The sequence below is a fragment of the Trypanosoma theileri genome (genome assembly GCF_002087225.1).
Source record: "Trypanosoma theileri isolate Edinburgh chromosome Unknown TM35_Tth_29_V1, whole genome shotgun sequence".
In the NCBI taxonomy this organism is placed as follows: domain Eukaryota; phylum Euglenozoa; class Kinetoplastea; order Trypanosomatida; family Trypanosomatidae; genus Trypanosoma; species Trypanosoma theileri.
This window is the reverse complement of record NW_021639871.1, coordinates 165,034-182,987: the sequence shown is the minus strand read 5'-3', so window position 1 is coordinate 182,987 and position 17,954 is coordinate 165,034. Positions and strand designations below refer to the sequence as shown.

At 40.2% G+C, this 17,954-nt stretch overlaps 4 protein-coding genes across 4 annotated transcripts; all 4 read right to left on the bottom strand.

Moving 5' to 3' along the window:
* Positions 1-1,925: 1,925 nt before the first annotated feature.
* On the bottom strand, positions 1,926-3,602 carry TM35_000291680 (putative glutathione synthetase; the record flags this gene model as incomplete). The annotated part of the gene is made up of 1 exon (XM_029028325.1): positions 1,926-3,602. The coding sequence occupies one exon, from the start codon at positions 3,600-3,602 to the stop codon at positions 1,926-1,928; it is 1,677 nt and encodes a 558-aa protein (XP_028880352.1).
* A 1,112-nt stretch (positions 3,603-4,714) lies between these two features.
* On the bottom strand, positions 4,715-9,889 carry TM35_000291670 (putative mitochondrial DNA polymerase I protein C; the record flags this gene model as incomplete). The annotated part of the gene is made up of 1 exon (XM_029028324.1): positions 4,715-9,889. One exon carries the CDS (start codon positions 9,887-9,889, stop codon positions 4,715-4,717), a length of 5,175 nt encoding a protein of 1,724 aa, XP_028880351.1.
* A 1,485-nt stretch (positions 9,890-11,374) lies between these two features.
* Positions 11,375-14,365, bottom strand: TM35_000291660 (putative immunodominant antigen, putative,tc40 antigen-like; the record flags this gene model as incomplete). Its single annotated transcript, XM_029028323.1, has 1 exon — positions 11,375-14,365. The coding sequence occupies one exon, from the start codon at positions 14,363-14,365 to the stop codon at positions 11,375-11,377; it is 2,991 nt and encodes a 996-aa protein (XP_028880350.1).
* Positions 14,366-15,903: 1,538 nt separating this feature from the next.
* TM35_000291650 (polyol:NADP oxidoreductase) lies at positions 15,904-17,415 on the bottom strand (the record flags this gene model as incomplete). The annotated part of the gene is made up of 1 exon (XM_029028322.1): positions 15,904-17,415. One exon carries the CDS (start codon positions 17,413-17,415, stop codon positions 15,904-15,906), a length of 1,512 nt encoding a protein of 503 aa, XP_028880349.1.
* Positions 17,416-17,954: the final 539 nt, after the last annotated feature.

Sequence of the window (17,954 nt, the reverse complement as noted above, 5' to 3'; positions counted from 1 at the left end):
ATATATATATATATATATATATATATATATATATAAACTCCTTCATTCATTCATTCATTTATTCTTCTTCATCGCCTACAGAGATCAGAGATTACTCCGCTGCCCCACCACCTCTTCTCTGTCCACTCTTCCCGAACTCCCGCTCCACGCGCGGCATCACCTCCACCCGCTCTGGGCGGCCCAACACGCCGTTCACCATCATCTCCCGGCGGGCGACAATTCCCAGCGCGAGAAGAGCCACCAGAGAAAAAAAGATATCGCGTCTGTACGTTTGAAAGATGTTGAGAGCTCTCTGCGTGAAGGGTGTGCTGCCGGCGGTCTTTGAAAAGCGAGGAGGCATTTTACACGAGAAATGTAACACCTACTTCCTTGATTCAGATAATTGGATCTAACCAACTAGAGGAAAAAAACAAAGAAAGAAAGAAAGAAAAGAAAGAGAGAAAGAAAGAAAGAGTCATTTTTCTTTTCTTTTATAATGCAATAATGTCTGAGTGAACCATGGCGAAGGTAAATAACCCCTTTCAGCGCCCTTTTCTCTTTCTTTCTTTTTTTTTTTTTTGGTTCCTTTCCATGCAAGTTTAACAACAAAAAAGGAAAATATAATCAATTAGTAAACAAAGGAGGGGAAAAAAGAAGAGTATATATCAGACTTCTCTGCGGATATGTATTTTACAGCATCTATTGTTCTGTCGAATCGAGATAAAGAATCATCATTATTATCATTTGGGTTTCACTAACCGTGAAGGAAGGGCCATTAGAGAAAGAAATTATGATAGTTGGAAATCTTCAAGCGGGGTAACGCCGCAGTTGTCCATGGAAAAAGAACGAATATGCAGCTGACTGCCCACTAGTTTATATATATACTTCTTTATGTATGTGCGACTGCAAGATGAAGTAGGTGTAATTAAACCAATTAGTAAACAAAGGAGGGGAAAAAAGAAGAGTATATATCAGACTTCTCTGCGGATATGTATTTTACAGCATCTATTGTTCTGTCGAATCGAGATAAAGAATCATCATTATTATCATTTGGGGTTCACTAACCGTGAAGGAAGGGCCATTAGAGAGAGAAATTATGATAGTTGGAAATCTCCAAGCGGGGTAACGCCGCAGTTGTTCATGGAAAAAAGAACGAATATGCAGCTGACTGCCCACTAGTTTATATATATACTTCTTTATATATGTATGTATGTGCGACTGCAAGATGAAGTAGGTGTAATTAAACCAATTAGTAAACAAAGGAGGGGAAAAAGAAGAGTATATATCAGACTTCTCTGCGGATATGTATTTTACAGCATCTATTGTTCTGTCGAATCGAGATAAGGAATCATCATTATTATCATTTGGGTTTCACTAACCGTGAAGGAAGGGCCATTAGAGGGATAAATTATGATAGTTGGAAATCTCCAAGCGGGGTAACGCCGCAGTTGTCCATGGAAAAAAGAACAAATATGCAGCTGACTGCCCACTAGTTGATAAGAAAAGCAATGTTTGCCCCACACACATATATGAATATACATGTCACTGTGTGTACTTATTAATGTGTATGTGTTTTACTTGCTGTGAATAACGGAATAGATGCTGGTAAGAGAAAACAAAAAAAAAAAGAGGATTAAATTCAACAAGGGGAAGAACATAATGATAATCATACAAGAAAAAAACACATACAGACACACAGAGAGAAAGAGAGAAAATCATAGAAATCACAATAATAGTAGAGGTAATAAGGAATGCTGATAATACACATAATTCCATCGTTTCTACCCACGCACTTTTGTTTTGGCAAATTGTATTGAAAAAAAAGGAAGAAATTAAAAACAAAAAAACAAAAAACAAAACAGAGGTAGTTTAGTAGTAAGTTCCTACCCACTCTGTTGTTTCCTTTCTTTTTTCTTTTTTTTTTTTTTTCGCTCATTTACTCCTTTTCATATTAGTGTCAGCGAGTCCAGGGCGGCAACACCCGCCATTACACCACCATCTTCCACATTAGCAGGCTTCGATCGTACAATATAACCAGCACTGGAGTTGCGTAGAATAACAACACCAGTATTATTATTATTATTATTATTATTATTATTATTATTATTATTATTATTATTATTATTATTATTATTATTATTCTTGTTGCCATCACTGAGGATAACACCGTAGATACCAAGTTCTGAACACATATTATGCTCCAACTGGACGAGTTTTTCATGTACCAGAAATGCACCGGAGGAGATTGGATAATCAATATGAGCCATTAATATATATTCACGTCGTACCTTATTATACCGATGAGGATCCTCCTCTTTACTAACCTTCAATGCTGTACACATCTCTTCACCGGCGAGAAGATTACCACCACCCTCTAATTGTGGTTTGAGAACAAACTGTCCAGGCCGTTGAAGAGCCGTACGAATAATTTCTTCTACAGCCGCCTCTCCCACTTCCGCTGGGTTAAGTGTATATTGTGGCATAAAGTGTCGCTGTAGTAATTCTGCCTTTTTAACATCTCCTTTAAATGCAATCGGGATAAGCACCTTATCCACATCACATAATAATTGTTGTAATTTCTTAAATGTAAGAAGATGATATGGTACACTTGGGCATTTAATCGCACTGCTGCGTTCCAATGCCAGACGTGTAGCCCATGCAGACTCATTTGGTAAATCGGCAGGTATATAAGTACTGCGAAAGTAAGCCACCGCAACTGGAAATTGACCATCCACCACAGCAAGTGGTAATCCATTGGAAGTAGAATGTAATTCCATACTTGTGCGAAGTTCCTCTAGTGTTCGCCGCATAGAGATAATACCATGGGATTCCAAAATTTCAAACAATAAAGCATATTGATCACCGGTATTCCGTTCATTCTCCTGAACCACCACCAATACAATCGGTGGCTTTAATTCTGTTGAATGCGATGAGAGATGCGAGGCTCGAAGGGCTTCAAAGTTTTGTTGTTCAGACCACACCTGTACGGCTGCGGCAATAGCCTCCGGTACTTCCTTCGCAGATGAACTCCGCTCCAACACCCCATGCACTTCAGAACTCTTCTTCTTATTGTTATTATTATGATGATGATGATGAGGATTGTGGTGATTAGAACTTTCACCTTGCAGAGCAGATTGATAAGCCGCGATATGTTTATGAAACTCCGTCACGAGTGGTGATAATCCTGCGAAGGAGCAACTGATTGTGTTGATCTCCACATTCTTCCACTCCGCTGCCGAGACACTCCGCATATAGTCTGTGCGAAATACACCCAACATGATGGATTGATAGGGTTCACTGCCAAGATAGACTTTCTGCAGTATCTCCAGCAGCCGGCCGGTAAATCCCGTATCACTCGCTGCGGTCTCTCGCAGGGCATCGCGTAGAAATTCAAAATTCCGTGCGGTGTTATCCACCGCCTCATTCCATAATGGCTGCTCTTCACATAAGGCGGTGTACTCCGCGCGGGGTATTGGCATTGGCTGCAGAGTTACGGAGGCGTGAGTGACATCGTGTGGGCCTCGCCGCATAATGAGACCCAACGACATACATTTCGCAACAAGTTGTTCCGTGTCTTTAAAGAGCAGCGGCGGTGTTGTTGTTGTTGTTGTAGTGGTGGACATACTTTTCAATGTGTATAAGGAAATAATAATAATAATAATAAAACTGCTGTACGAATCTAAATAAACATAGGTACACAAGGAAAGGAAAGGAAGGAAAGAAAAAGAAGGGGAGAGTGGATATATGAGTAAAAAAAAAAAAAAAAAAACAAAAACAACAAAGAGTAAATAATCATAATAATAACAATAATGATAATGATAACAACCATGAGGAACGTAAATACAAAGAAAAACAACCATATGAAGGGAAGCACAGCCAATAAAGAAAACCTACCTGAGCCAGAAACGGTACAGTTGTCCATAAAGGTGAGAAGAGTGAAATTACACAGTGAGAAAGACGACAATAGCAAAAAGGAAAAAAAAGAAAAAGAAGGGAATGGGAAAAAGGAAAAGTTAAAGGAGAAAGAGAAAAAAACAACAACAACATCACCTGTTTCCTCAATGTTACTCTCTACAGGTTTCTCTCTCCCCCTACACTTTCATTCAAATAAGAAAAAAAAAACTTTTTTTCTTTTCTTTTAATTCATTTCCTTTCTTTTTTTTTCTTTTTTCCTCTTTCACTTCAATCCCCAGTTCCGCCCCTTCCCTTTATTTTTTCTTTCTCTCTTTTTCAAACATCCTTCTCATTGCCTTCTCTTCAGTCTTCTCCCTGTTAAATGAGTCCAACAATAGTAATATCAAAGAAATAATGATAATGATAAAAAAGAAAAAAATCAACAACTCATCGTTCACCTTTCCTTCCGTTTTTCATAACACTCTATGGTAATTGAAAGAGTCTTCTCTTAAGGAATAGAGAAGAGACCCTAAAGAAATACGACCAAACACAAAAGTACGTTAACAAGAACAACCACAACAACAGCAATAATAACGCGGCGAGAGAGGGTTCCTTCAGCAAAACCCTTCATCCTCTTGTATATATATATTTTTCTCTTTCTCTCTCTGGTTAATTTTTTTCTTTTTTCTCTTCAGCATTCAAACTACAAGCATCCACAGCAAAATAAAAAAAAAGATAATAACTCTCAAATAACGGTATATGTATGTAATGTATGTATGTAATGTATAATAATAATAATAATAATAATAATAATAATAATAATAATAATAATAACTCCCATTTATTTTGAGAGTTCTCCCAGAGAAGGTCCAATATGAACATCAGCGTTAAAAGGCACATCCAGTTTGATATCAGGCCATAAACTACCAATCGCTTCTGATGTAGATGACATAATAGTAGAGACATCATGCATAACTTCATCTGCCACTGACGCATGGGCATCAATCCACACACAATCATGTACCGTATTCACTAGAAAAGCCTTATTATTATAATTATGTCGTTCATAAAACCGTCGGATAATTTTTCCACACATAATTTGTACAATTTCACCCGCCAATCCTTGTACAGGATAATTCTTTAATCTTGGAATACTCTTTCGATCTTTTGTAAAATCAAATTTACTTCCAGTAGGAACTACAAAGTAACGCATAGGTTCTGTTAATAATATCATCCGTCGCATTGCAGGAGCCCATGTGGGAGCATCCAATGTTCGTAAGCGTAGTAGTCGATCGGCTCCAGCCTCTACACAGTCTGTTACCAATCGATAATAACGACCAAGTTCTTTATAATGTTGTTCTTCTGCCGCAATCAGTCTTTCCACTTCCTGTTCTGTTAATCCTGTTGTGGTTGCAATTGTATTAATACCAGCACCATATTGCCGTTGGAAAGAGAAAGTCTTTGCTTGTTGACGTAATTGAATATAATGAGGATCTTTTTCTCGTTTGGCTTTTCGAACCACATCTTCATAAGGTTCCTTTGTCATTAAAGCCACACGAAGACAATGAAAATCCACCTTATCTCGTAGTTCTTGCAACATACGAGTATCTCGACTAAGTGCTGCTAACACAACAACTTCCAATTGACTATAATCCGCCTCTATCATACGTCCATTAACACTTCCAAACCGGGATACAATAAGACGACGTAAATCTTCTTCTCTTGGAATATTTTGTAAATTTGGTGATTGAGATGAGAGACGACCAGTCGCAGTCACAACATGACAGAGTTCACCATGTACACGATCCCGACATTCTGGCAACACCGCACGGAATAAGGCACCTTCTTCAAATAATTGCATTTTCTTTTCTGTAAATCGTAATTGCTGAAGTGCTTTAAAGAAGGAGAGATCAATTTGTCTTTCTGCGGAGAGTAAAACAGTAATACGTTCAATAGCATCAGCCCCTGAGGAGGCATTACGTCCACGCAAACATCTATACAACATGGGATGAAGTTTTGCAGGTGTGACGATCCACAATAAACCCCGCGTAGAGGCCCGTTCCTGTGGATGTGAATTACACTTTCCAGTGTTCAACACACATGGAAGCGGGTGGGTGCTGCGAAAAGGATCACGTGAGGTGCCGGCAGTTGCGGCGCAGTGTGAGATGAGCGCTTTAATAGCCGCTGCCACCCCATCACCTCCTTTGCTGCAATGTTTATTATTATTATTATTATTATTATTATTATTAGTAGTAGTAGTAGTAGTAGTAATGGGGGTAATAAACTCACGGGCAGCAGCTTCCCAGTTAGAGCGGGCAGAAAATCCGGCATGTTCCGCAGCATCTACAAGACCCATAAAGTCATTCTCAAAACTATCACTTCCCTGTCCAGGAGGTGGAAAGGCACGATAGAGATCACAGAAACAAACACGTTCAAGTGGGAGATTTCCTCCTTCATCCATATTTCGGCCAAGTACAGTTTCTGCTATAGTATGCACAATACCAGTCTCTACTAACACAGTGAGTTTATCATGAACACAGTTTGTGAGAATAAGAAGATTACGCAAATCATAACTTTTCTTCCCATGTTTTTTCAATGGTTGTAAGGCCCGTAAGGGTTTATAGTGAGCAATTTTTTCCTTTAATTGAATTACAGTCAATAATTCAGGTTCATCCGTTACAGGAACCACATCATCAATAGCAATATTATATCTTAGTTCATCCTCACTATCACTACTGGGACAATATAAAGAAAAGGCTTCAAGAAAATTACCAGGTCGCACTTTACATGTTACCACCACAACTGCTGTACAATTAAAAAGATTATCTATTGTACTTCGTGCAGTATATTTTTCTATGGCCGATAAAGCTGAACGTACAGATGCCTCTTTGAGACCAGACGCTCCGCGTTTATTACTACTACTACTACTACTAACAATATTTCCATTGCTAGTAGTTCCTGTTAATCCCAAGAGAGTTTCCGGTTGTGTATAAGCATCTGGTATGGGTGTTCCTGTTACACGGCAAACTGCATGAGGTAATATTGCCGTTACGGGTGTTTTTGCCTGTTGAGGTGAGAGATAACGAGAATTTAAATGACGACAAAGCGCTCCACCATATATGATAGTACTAATATCTTGTGGAGATCGAAAGTTAATTCTTTTTCGTACTTCATCATCCATACTAGTAGTAAACTCCATAATTTTCTCATTTACAAGTTTTTCTAATTTCTCATGTGTTGTTTTTAACTGTTGAGAAAATTTTGTTATTTCTCCTTGATTAGCAAGTTGTAAACCACGTATTTCCATCTCTGTAGCAGCGAGTAATCCATCCATACGATGTAAAATAGAAATAAGTTGACGTGTATTTACAGCGATATCTAATTGTTTTTCAAATATCATTTTAAGCTTCTCAAGAGAATGTAGTTTACCTTGTCCCATATTATACTGTAAAAGAGTTCGTTCCATGGTAACTAAATTATCGTGATTAAATCCTCGTAAAAGATACTGTGCATACTGCGCACACCAAATACGACCACCATTCTGAAGAAACTCTCGTAGTTTTTCACTATCACGAAGAAATAAGAGAACCCGTTTTACATCCCATGCGATAATAATACCACCTGAAGCCAATTGTTGAGGTTTATGTTTCTTTTCTAATCCATTTTCACTTTCTGTGGGTAAATTCTCTGGAATACAAGATTTAGGATCTACAAAGGATTTCACATCCCCATTCGCATTGAATTTCGCCGTTAAAGTTTCTACAGGTGGTGATTTCTTCCCACTATCCCCATCCAGTGAGGGCCATAATTGACCATGAAACTCTACAATACCATTACGAGCAGAGAAAGGATTATCCGCACGACGTGCTGCCGTTACATTTGCAGATTTCACTTCTACAAAGAAACAACCACAATTCCGTAATTTTGTACGCCATGCCTTTTCCCGTTCCAATCGTCCATTATTATTAAAAATGGCTTTAATATGTTCATCCAATCGTCGATTTAATTTCCCTTGTGCCATTGCCCCTCCTCCGCTAGTATCTGTATGCATACCACCACCAGAGATGGAGAGATGATGGCCTTTGGAAACTAATGATTCCAAAAAGTTTGGAACACTCTCACAAGTAACGGAGCGTCTATGTAAAGTAACGAATGTGTTGGGAGATCGCGGGACTCGCAGTGTGCCATCCTCTGGCTGCATTAATCCTATCCATGTATAGCGTGAAAAGAGATCTAATGCTTGTACAAGTGTGGTGGTAAGTGTGGGTCGGTTAATTCGTCGTAGTCCTAATTGATTTTCTATATCTTGTAAAAGAATGGAAACCTTTTGTTTACCTTTTCGTACAAGTGGAAACTGTGCAAAGCATTCCGCTGCTGTACCTGTACCAATAATATAAATCACATTCCTTTCACTAAGCAATAGTGGTTCTACAAACTCACCTGTGAGAAGGTCTTGCATGGGTGGTACGGTAGTAAGAGCAGCAGCATTAGCATTAGAAGATGCACTCACCAAAGGAGCAGATACAAATACCAACATCCAAGATTCTTTCTTTCCTCCTCCACTACTACTACTAGAAACAACAGCAGCCGCAGCTGTTGTATTCATAGAAGCCGTCGATGTACGTGATGATGATGATGATGATGATGATAGTGTACTGCGTTTACCAGGTGGTTGTAGGGCTGTAGCGGCGGATGAGAGTTGTGCGTGTAGGAGTGATTTGTTAAGTGGTGATTGTCCAGGTGTGAGTCGAAAGTCAAAGGCCGCCGTTACTACAGCCATGGGAGAACAGGAATTAGGAGAGTGAATGAAATTCTTCCAATCATCTGCATAGGCATTTAGTACGGCATTACTAAGTAATTCACTATTCACCTGTTCATCACGTTTAACTTTACAAAGTACTTCTCGCATCTTGGTATAGGATAAAAGAATATGATCTGGTTCTTCAAATTCTTTATTTCCTCCTTTCATACCTTCAGGAGTAGAAGTAGTCACACCACTTCTACCAATTCCACCAAATAATATCGCATTTTCCAAAAGTGTTGAATTTGCTGTTGAGAGTGTAGGCACAAACAACACAACCCACGCCGCGTGGAATTGACGAACCCACGACATGTAAACTGTTCGCACCTTATCTAGTTTACACTGCAGAGTTACCCCAGAGGCAATATCTGTGAAATCAATTTCAAAGTTATAATCTCGCTTTGTGGAATAGGTGACTGCAATGGCACGAAATGCCTTTCCATGTTGTTGCATAAGAGTTGCTAAGCGTAGATTGAGTGGGTTTTCAAGATCTAACAGAGAACCTATTTCAGCAGCAGCAGTATTAACTTCACTGCTTTCGGTTATTGTTGTTGTTGTTGTTGTTGTTGTTGTAGGAGTAACTGGAGTAGGGGTCCCATTGGGATTATCATTGTTGTTGTTGCTGTTGTTATTATTATTAATATTGGTGTTGTTGTTGTTGTTCCTCTTGTTGTTGTTGTTGCTATTACTATAGACTGGATTACTATTCATATATTTTTGTTGAATCAAGTCTGCCTCCGCTACCATGGCTGCTGCTGCTGCCTTTACCACAGTTTCTTCTTCTCTATGCATCATCTCCACACGTTGTTGTTGTTTTTCTTTTTGTTCTTTTTCTTTTTGTTCTTTTTCTTTTTGTTCTTTTTCTTCCTTTTCTTCCTTTTCTTCTTCTTTTTTTCCTTCTTGTGTTTGTCGTCTTGTGGTTTCCGCGTTAACTCTAGTGGCCGCTACACGTGTTGTCTTACTTCGAATTTTCCGCTTTGTTATCATTGAAGAGGCGAATCGGCGGGCCTCCCGCAATGCCGTTGTCTCTATATTTCCCCCAACAACAATAACACTATTACTATCACTATTATTATTATTATTATTATTATTATTATTATTATTATTATTACTGCTGCTGCTGTGAACGGTAGTACTGTGCGCCTTACTCCAAACAGTCCGGCGCCATGTAGTGAGTATAAGCAACGGTGGACATCGGCGTAGTGTGCGTTGCATCTAGGCGAGAATGAATGAATAAATAAATGAATGAATGAATGTTTGAAATAAAAAGATAGAGAGAAAGAGAGAAAGAAAGAAAGAAAGAGAGAGGGAGAGAGGAAACCCTCACGGAAGAAAGAAAGAAAGAAAAAAAAAAACTATATAAATATATAAAAGAAAAGAAGAGAAAAAGAAAAGAAGAATGATTAATTTATAGATCTACACAAGAGTACTCTACTACCAATCCCCCCAATGGATGTAATGATTGGAGAAAATCAATCAATATCTATCCATATATAGATAGATATAATAAAAAGTGTAAATATTTAGAAAAAAGAAAAAAACGAATTTAATAAACACACACACGGCAGTGCCTTTTTTTTTTTTTTTGCCACGCCTTCCGCTGCAAAATAAACAGAGAAAAAAAAGATAAAAAGAAAACAACAACAAAAAAAAAAAAAAAAAAAAAAACAACGAAAACAAGAAAGAAAACATTGAAAAAGAGCATACACAATGCCTCTCCATAAGGCACACACACAGACATATGTATATATATATGCACACACAAACACATAGACGTGGCTATACAAAAGGCATTCAACTGCCATGTAGATACATCCCATCTATAGGAATATATATATATATATATATTTATTTATTTATTTTTCTTATTGCTGTTATTTATCCTAACCTCCACTACTATCATACGACCAAACACCACCTATACGAATATCCACAATAACAATCATAATCATAAACGACAACACATTTCCTCCATCACTTCTTCTTCTATTCAAAGAAACTCTAACAAATGTAGAGAAGCAATGAATCAAGAAAGAAAAAGAGAAAAACAAAAAAAAGAAAAAGAAACAACACATTTCAGGAATTAAAAAAAAAAAAAAAGAAACAACATCAAGAGAGAAAGATAGAAAAGAAAAGAAAAGAACATATACAGCTGTTTACTCCTTCTTTATTATTACTATTATTATTATTATTATCCATACTTTCATTCCATGTTGTTTTATATTTATTATTTCCCTCTTGAAAAGCATTTATTTTGAGTGTTAATTTTGCTTGTGTTGCATCAACCAGAAAGAGCTATCTGTCTCGTACATCATCAAATAATATCTCTATTTAAGTACTAACCTAAAGAGTATTTCTCCTCTCTCTCTCTCTCTCGCTCTTGTCTAGTTCTTGGCGTCTACTGCAATTTTCATTATTCTTCTTTTTCTTTTTCGTAATTCATTTTTAAACCTCCTTTTTCTTTTTGGTTATGAGTGTAAACACTGTATATTTCTTCTTTTTTTCTTCATTCTTTCACCTTCCACGTTTCTCATTCACACTCCATCAACTATATATATATATATATATATATATATATATATAGGTGTACGTATTTCTCCTTTTGTTTTGTTTTTCATCTTCTTTTCTTTTTTTTTCTTTTTTACCTTGATTATAACTGCTACCTTCTTCTTTATTTTTATTTTTATTTTTTCTTCTTTCTTACTGCAGTAACTTTTCCAAGTTCTTTAGACTCTGCAGAAAATCTGCCTTTGTTACCGTCTCCTTTACGTTCCTTGCAAAATCCCGCATGGCGGTGGTGACTTTCTTACCATGTGTACTACCCAACATGCGTTCCCGCTCTGAGAGAATATCCACGGCGAAACTCACCACCACTTCCCGCTGCATTTCCGTTGCGGTGGACGCCCCTGCCGCCTCTACGAGTTGCAATAAAACTTGACACCACACATCATTTGAGATACTCGTGTCCTCAATGAGATCGGAGTACGTGTTCTCATAATCATGACTGAGTGTTGTGAAGAACTGCAGTACCAGTGGGGGTTGATGACATTGGAGTAAATACTGCAATGCATGATTATATTGTTGTTGTTCTCGCATAAGAGAAAGTGTGGTGGACATAATAGTTTCTGGAGCCGGTCGTCGTCCTTGAAATGTACTGGTGGCGTGCATGGCAGATCCATTCGCGGCTGTTTGACGACTCATCACCGTCTCCCGCAGTGTACGCAGTTCCTCCCGCATACGCTGCATTTCCTCCACCACTCCACTGGACATCACTACATTCAATTCCCGCTGCAGTGCGCTGTTCTCAAGCTCCAACGCCTTTAGAGATCCGTTAATTCCACCAAGAACCTCCGCCAGTTCACGCCGCACCACACCTTGAACGGTCTGCTCCAGTTGACTGACGAATTGAGTGGTACTTTCCTTTAAGGCTTCATCCAGGCGATTCTTAAGGATTTGTTTTTGCGCATTACGAACGCGGTTTCCTATTGCCTGTCGCACCTCATGATCGAGATGTGTCGCTATAGATTCTTCCACACCACGAGTGACACCCTTCGTAATATTACGGGATAAGGCATCCATAAGCATCACAAGTGCGTAGGTATCAAAGGCAGCTGAACTGGTACCACTTCCAGATTGTTGTTGTGTTTGTGATTTTGGTGATTGTTGTGGTAACTTCTGCATGCGTTGTTGGAGTTCTGTCATTTGTGCCTCTAAGCTGAGGTTCAGAAGTTGTTCATGATCACGACGAATGGTATCTGGAACCAATTGAAGGATCTGCGAGGTGTTGGCCATTGCAGATTCTAGACGTTTTAATGCCTGACGCACTTCATCTTCAGACTGCGAAACAGCGGCTGCCAGTACACCATCAGTTGGAGCCTGTGGAAGAGAAGCATTATGCAGTGCTGGCCGCGGGGCATTGCCACCACTACCAGTACTAACACTACCACCAGCAGCAGCAGTAGTAGTAGTAGTAGTATTCGTATCATTAGCATTAGTAGTAGCAGGGGCTCCAGGACTATGCACATGAGCCGCATCCTCTTTTTTCACGGTATTTGTTGTTGTTGTTGTTGTTGTTGTTCCCATCTTTGATACTGGCGATGAGGATGGCGGTGCCGCTCCTGGTGGAGTTATTCCACTAGTGGCTGCCAATCCGGCTGTTGCGGGTCGACTGCCGTGCAGATACGGACTTGTGCGTTGTGGCACAGGAGGGGTAGTAGTTGTTGTGGTGGTTGTTCCTGTGGTGGTAGTAATATTGTTATTGTTATTGTTATTGATATTGCTGCTGGTGGCGCTGTGTACTTGTGAAGGGGAAAGACCCAATTGGCTTACCAAATTCGCAATAATTCGGCTACCCGCACGTGCCTCAATTGTTCTCGAGCCAACACTCCCGGTGGCTGCTGGAGGTGGAGATGCCGTCGTTGTTGTTGTTGTTTTCTTCACATCTGTAGTGGGAGTACTACCCGTATCTTTTGTTGTTGTTGTTGTTGTTGTTGTTGTTTTCTTTCTTTGTTCTTGTGATTCTTCCTGTTTTTCTCGTCCCAGCTGCAGAGCTGTTTCTTGCCCCTTCTTCTCTGGGCCCTTTAACACAAACACCGTGAGTCGATCAGATATATCCACCAACACACTGCTGACACCACCAACACGGTTAAAACACAATCCACCCCGACGCACTTGTGCTGGCATAACATACTGTGTACACAGAAAGTTCTCAGGTGGCTGTACAGACACCACTGCCACTCGTTTCTTATCATCAAATACAGCAAATGTCTCACGGGAACTTTCCATGGCAACAATAGATGCATCTGGACCAACCACAAAACGGCGGAGTAGGGTTGGTTCAGCGACGCCGGTGAGAGTCCATTGAAAGACGGCTTGTGTAGTGGCCGCCACAAGTACAGTGCTGCTCTCCTCCAGTGGTGTGTCGAGTAACTGCAATGCCCGCACAGTGTCACCACCGCAACACAACCACGATGGTGTATTGCGGTTCTGCAATGTACACGCAGCGACCATCGTTGGCTCTGTTGTGAATGCAAACCAACCACCAGAGCCTACCGCACATAAAGCAGGGGTATTGTTGTTATTATTATTATTGTTATTGTTGTAGACGCTGACGGCCTGCTGCAGTGTACGCAATGGGGTACTATTTTGTCGCAGAGTTGCCTCTAGTGGTTCCCTATCATACTTAGCAATTAATGCAGAGCTTTTGAGAATAGCGGCTTGTGTATCATACAAGATAAGTAGATCCGGTCGTCGGTTCTCTGCGTTAATAAAGAAGGAGAAACACGGAATTGTGACTGGATCCTTCAGCTTAAAGTATATCTTCACACTCAAACGTGCCCCACCCTCCGCATTCTCCACATCACGACCTGTACCAACGGAGTCATCTGTTACAACCCAAACAAAGAACTCCCCTTCAGCAGCAGAGGCCGCAACGTTACTGCGGTAATTCACAAATCGCACAGCGTGAATAGGTTTTGTATGTGCACGTAGAGAACCCTTTAAAAGATTAGAGCGTTGTACAACACGCAGGGTTTGTGAGCGTTTCATGGTATATGCCAAATAGCAATGTGAGTCTGCCAAAACACGAGGTGTTTCTGGTACCTCTGTAAATATGGCCGCATCTGTAGAGTTTACAGATCCCTCGTTGATACCAGAGCCTGGACAACCGAAAAGATCTATCGCCACAGTCATTTATTTTTTGCTCCTCTTCCTTGTTTCTTTTTACTTGTTTGTTTATTTTTGTTTTCTTTGATTCCTCCCTTTTTTCTTTTCTTCTTTCTTTCTTTCTTTTCGTTATTTACTTATGTAAATATGTAAATACCCGGTGTGTAACACGTATGATGTACAAGAAGAACCTTCTTCTTTCGTTTTCTCTTCTTTATGCTTGGGGATTTCCCTTTCGTTGAATAGTTCCACCTATCTGTATTCCCAGTTTTCCTTCTTTTCTTTCTTCTTCTTCTTTTCTCTTCCGTTCACTTCTTTCAAGTGACCTCTTTTCCGCTCGTATTTCCCGTTAGTTTCCTCCACTTCTTCAATTCCTTTTCTTTCCTTCTCCTTCTCCTTCTCCTTCTCCTTCTCCAACGCTCTTCCCTATTTCTTATCCGTTCTTTTAGAACTACAAACACGTTTTCACATTCAGCAAAAAAATAAAAATAAAAAAATAAAAAAGGAGTAGAAAATAAACACTGGATACAGTAAAGATTCTACTAAAACAAAGAACAATATCAATATTAAGGAGACAAAGTAAAAAAAACGAAACAAAACACAAGCACTTCCCCTATGATATGTGTTACTTTTCTCCCATCCCTCTTTTCGTTTTGCTTTACCTTCACTTAAATAGGGTGGTCGTCAACACACACACACACACACACACACACACACACACATTATCTCTTTCTTTTCCCTTTATTGTTTCTTTGGGTCAAAAACACATATGCATAAATGACCATACAAACAATGTAGCCAGAACAAAATTAAATAAATAGGGTAAGGTAAACAGATGTAGAGTGATACCTAACGAAAAAACCAACAATATTACGAAAAACCTAAATGCATTACTTATTAGTGATAAAGGCACCACCACCCCCAACATTAATGGCAGTTCCGTCGAGACATGACTCATAATACACCAATTACCCTACAGGAAGAAATACAAACCGAGAAAAACAAATAAATTATTATTTTTGTGTATGCGAAGAGAAAACTATTTAAACACAGAAAAACAGAACCAATAAATAAAACAACGTTTTGGTTTTTTTCTTCTTCATGGAATACTGTCTTGATAACTCCCCCACGTTTTCCCCAAGACAATGCCCATATAAATGTCTGTCTACACCCCAAAGAGAGGGTAAAAAACATCAACTACCAAACTCCCACCCTACAGTTCCTTGATCTATTTTTCCCTCATTCTTTTCTCTTTCTGGAACCGTTTGCCATAACTCTACCATTTATTTAGACTCTCCTTTTTTTTCTTTTTTTTTTTTGTTTCCCGTCTTGCCTACTCATTTCCCACCCATCTCATTCTCTTCAACACATTCCTTCCGGTCTTTCCTCTTCCTATTACTTCTCGACCCTGCTGTCCCACTGCGAAGGTGTGTGAAGGGCAGAACGATGGTGTTGTAAATAAAGGTAACGATATCGAAGTACAACCAAAGGCACGGGAGGGCAAACGGTAACTCCAGTTTTTTTCCCCCTTTTTTCGTTTTCTCTTTCCTTCTCTACTTTATCTCCTACATGTGTGCCTTATGCTTCTTCACCCTCCACGGCATGGCCGCACGCACCCCGCGTTTCCGTATAATCTGGCGGAACATCACGACATCCCGGTCCAGCTGTGCGTGGTCCATGGACCGCCACGAGTCAAAGGCGGGGAGCTGCAGGGCGGCGGCCAAATCACTGCTTCGCACAAGTTTCTCATATCCCTTTGGCAGAGTTGGCTCAAAGATGGGAATCTCATTGCCCTTCTCATCCTTGCCGCGCAACATCTCCAGATAGGCCGCAATGCCAAAAGCAAAGAGAGAGGGATCCATTCTCTTGCGGAGAACAGCCGTAACGTTTTCCGTCCAGAAGACTTGGACCTTAGAGCAGCCATCACCGGCCACACGAAGGAGTTGATCGCCAATACCAGCATTCTTAAAGCGTGATAGAATTTTATCCTTGTACTGCACAATATCCACACCGTCGGGTACACGTAGTGTTGGAAGAACATTCTTCTCCAGTGCCTCATTCACCAATCGGTAAATATCCGGATCACACATGCCCTCATGGATGTACGTCATACCCAGCAGGAGTGCAGGGAAGCTGAGAAGGATATGTGAGGAGTTCAGAATACGCACCTTGGCGTTTTCATAACCGGGAACATCTGTTGAGAATGTAACCCCCACACGATCCCACGGTGGCCGCACGCCATTGTTGAATTTATCTTCAATCACCCATTGATAGAAGTCCTCCCCCACAACTGGCTCGCGATCGGCAATGCCTGTCATCTTGTTTAGTTCCTCACGCTTGTCAGGGGTGGTGGCGGGTGTGATGCGGTCTACCATGCTGTTTGGAAACTTCACGTTTGCTTTAATCCACGCAGCCAACTCCGGGTTTACAGCCTTTGCGTAGCCGAGAACGGCCTTCTTTGCCACTTCACCGTTATGTCGCAAGTTATCACATGACATGATTGTGAATGGCGGCACACCCGCCTCGCGGCGGCGGCGAAGTCCCTCCACAATGTAACCAAATACGGTTTTGGGTGCTTGTGGGTTGCAAATGTCGTGTTGTACGTCACGATTTTTGAGATCAAAGACGCCCTTCTTCTCATCAATGTTGTAACCACCTTCTGTGATGGTGAGGGAGATAATCTTAATACGTGGATCCTTCAACATGCGCAGCACCTTCGCCTGTTCTTCTGGGGCGTACATGTAATCCAGCATGGATCCCATTAAGTAATGCTTCGCCTCCCCTTCGGTGGAAAGTGTTGTGAATGTATACAGACAGTCCTGTTTCTTGAAGTCCACCTCCATCTGTTTTTCCCTTGGCCCTGCCGGTACATTCACGCCCACCACGCCCCAGTCATTGTAACGGCCACCCTCTTTCGCGGAGAGGCGGAGAATATCACGTACGAACAACATCAGATGGCCGCGGCAGAACTGCCCAACGCCGAAGTGCATGATACCCGGAGTCACCTTACTCCGGTCAAACCCGAACGGCTCCACGTGCGAAGGAATGTCCTTCATTGTGCGGTTGTTTAGCTCCATATTTCCTTTGTATGATTTGGTTTTATTGATTCTTTTTTTTTTTATTGTTGTTATTTCTCTGTTTGATGGCTGATCTGCCGTCGCAGGAGTGAGATAAGGCATCAACAAAGTGAGAAACACAAAGAACAGAAGCAGCCACACAACCGAAATGTCGTTGACGTGCAATCGTTCAAAGAAAAGAAAAAAAAATAAAGTGAAATCGGAAAAAAAGAAGGAATTAAGAAATTAGAATGAAAAAAAACATAAGTTATTCCTGAAGAAATCCATTTAGATGCCCGTACTGGGGAATGCAATAAGAAAAAGTTCCTTTTTTTTTCCTTCTTTTTTTTTTTCTTTATATTCCTTGCTTGGCTGTAGTTCTCCCCTATTCGTTCAACAGTATTTCCTTTGTTACTACGAGAAATAAAGAGTAGATCCTGCATTTCGTATCGCAGAAATAAATGCTTTTGTACCTTGTCGGTACTTCATATCCCTACACACAAATAGATAAATAAATAGATAGAAAGGTAGTATATATATATATATATATATATATATAT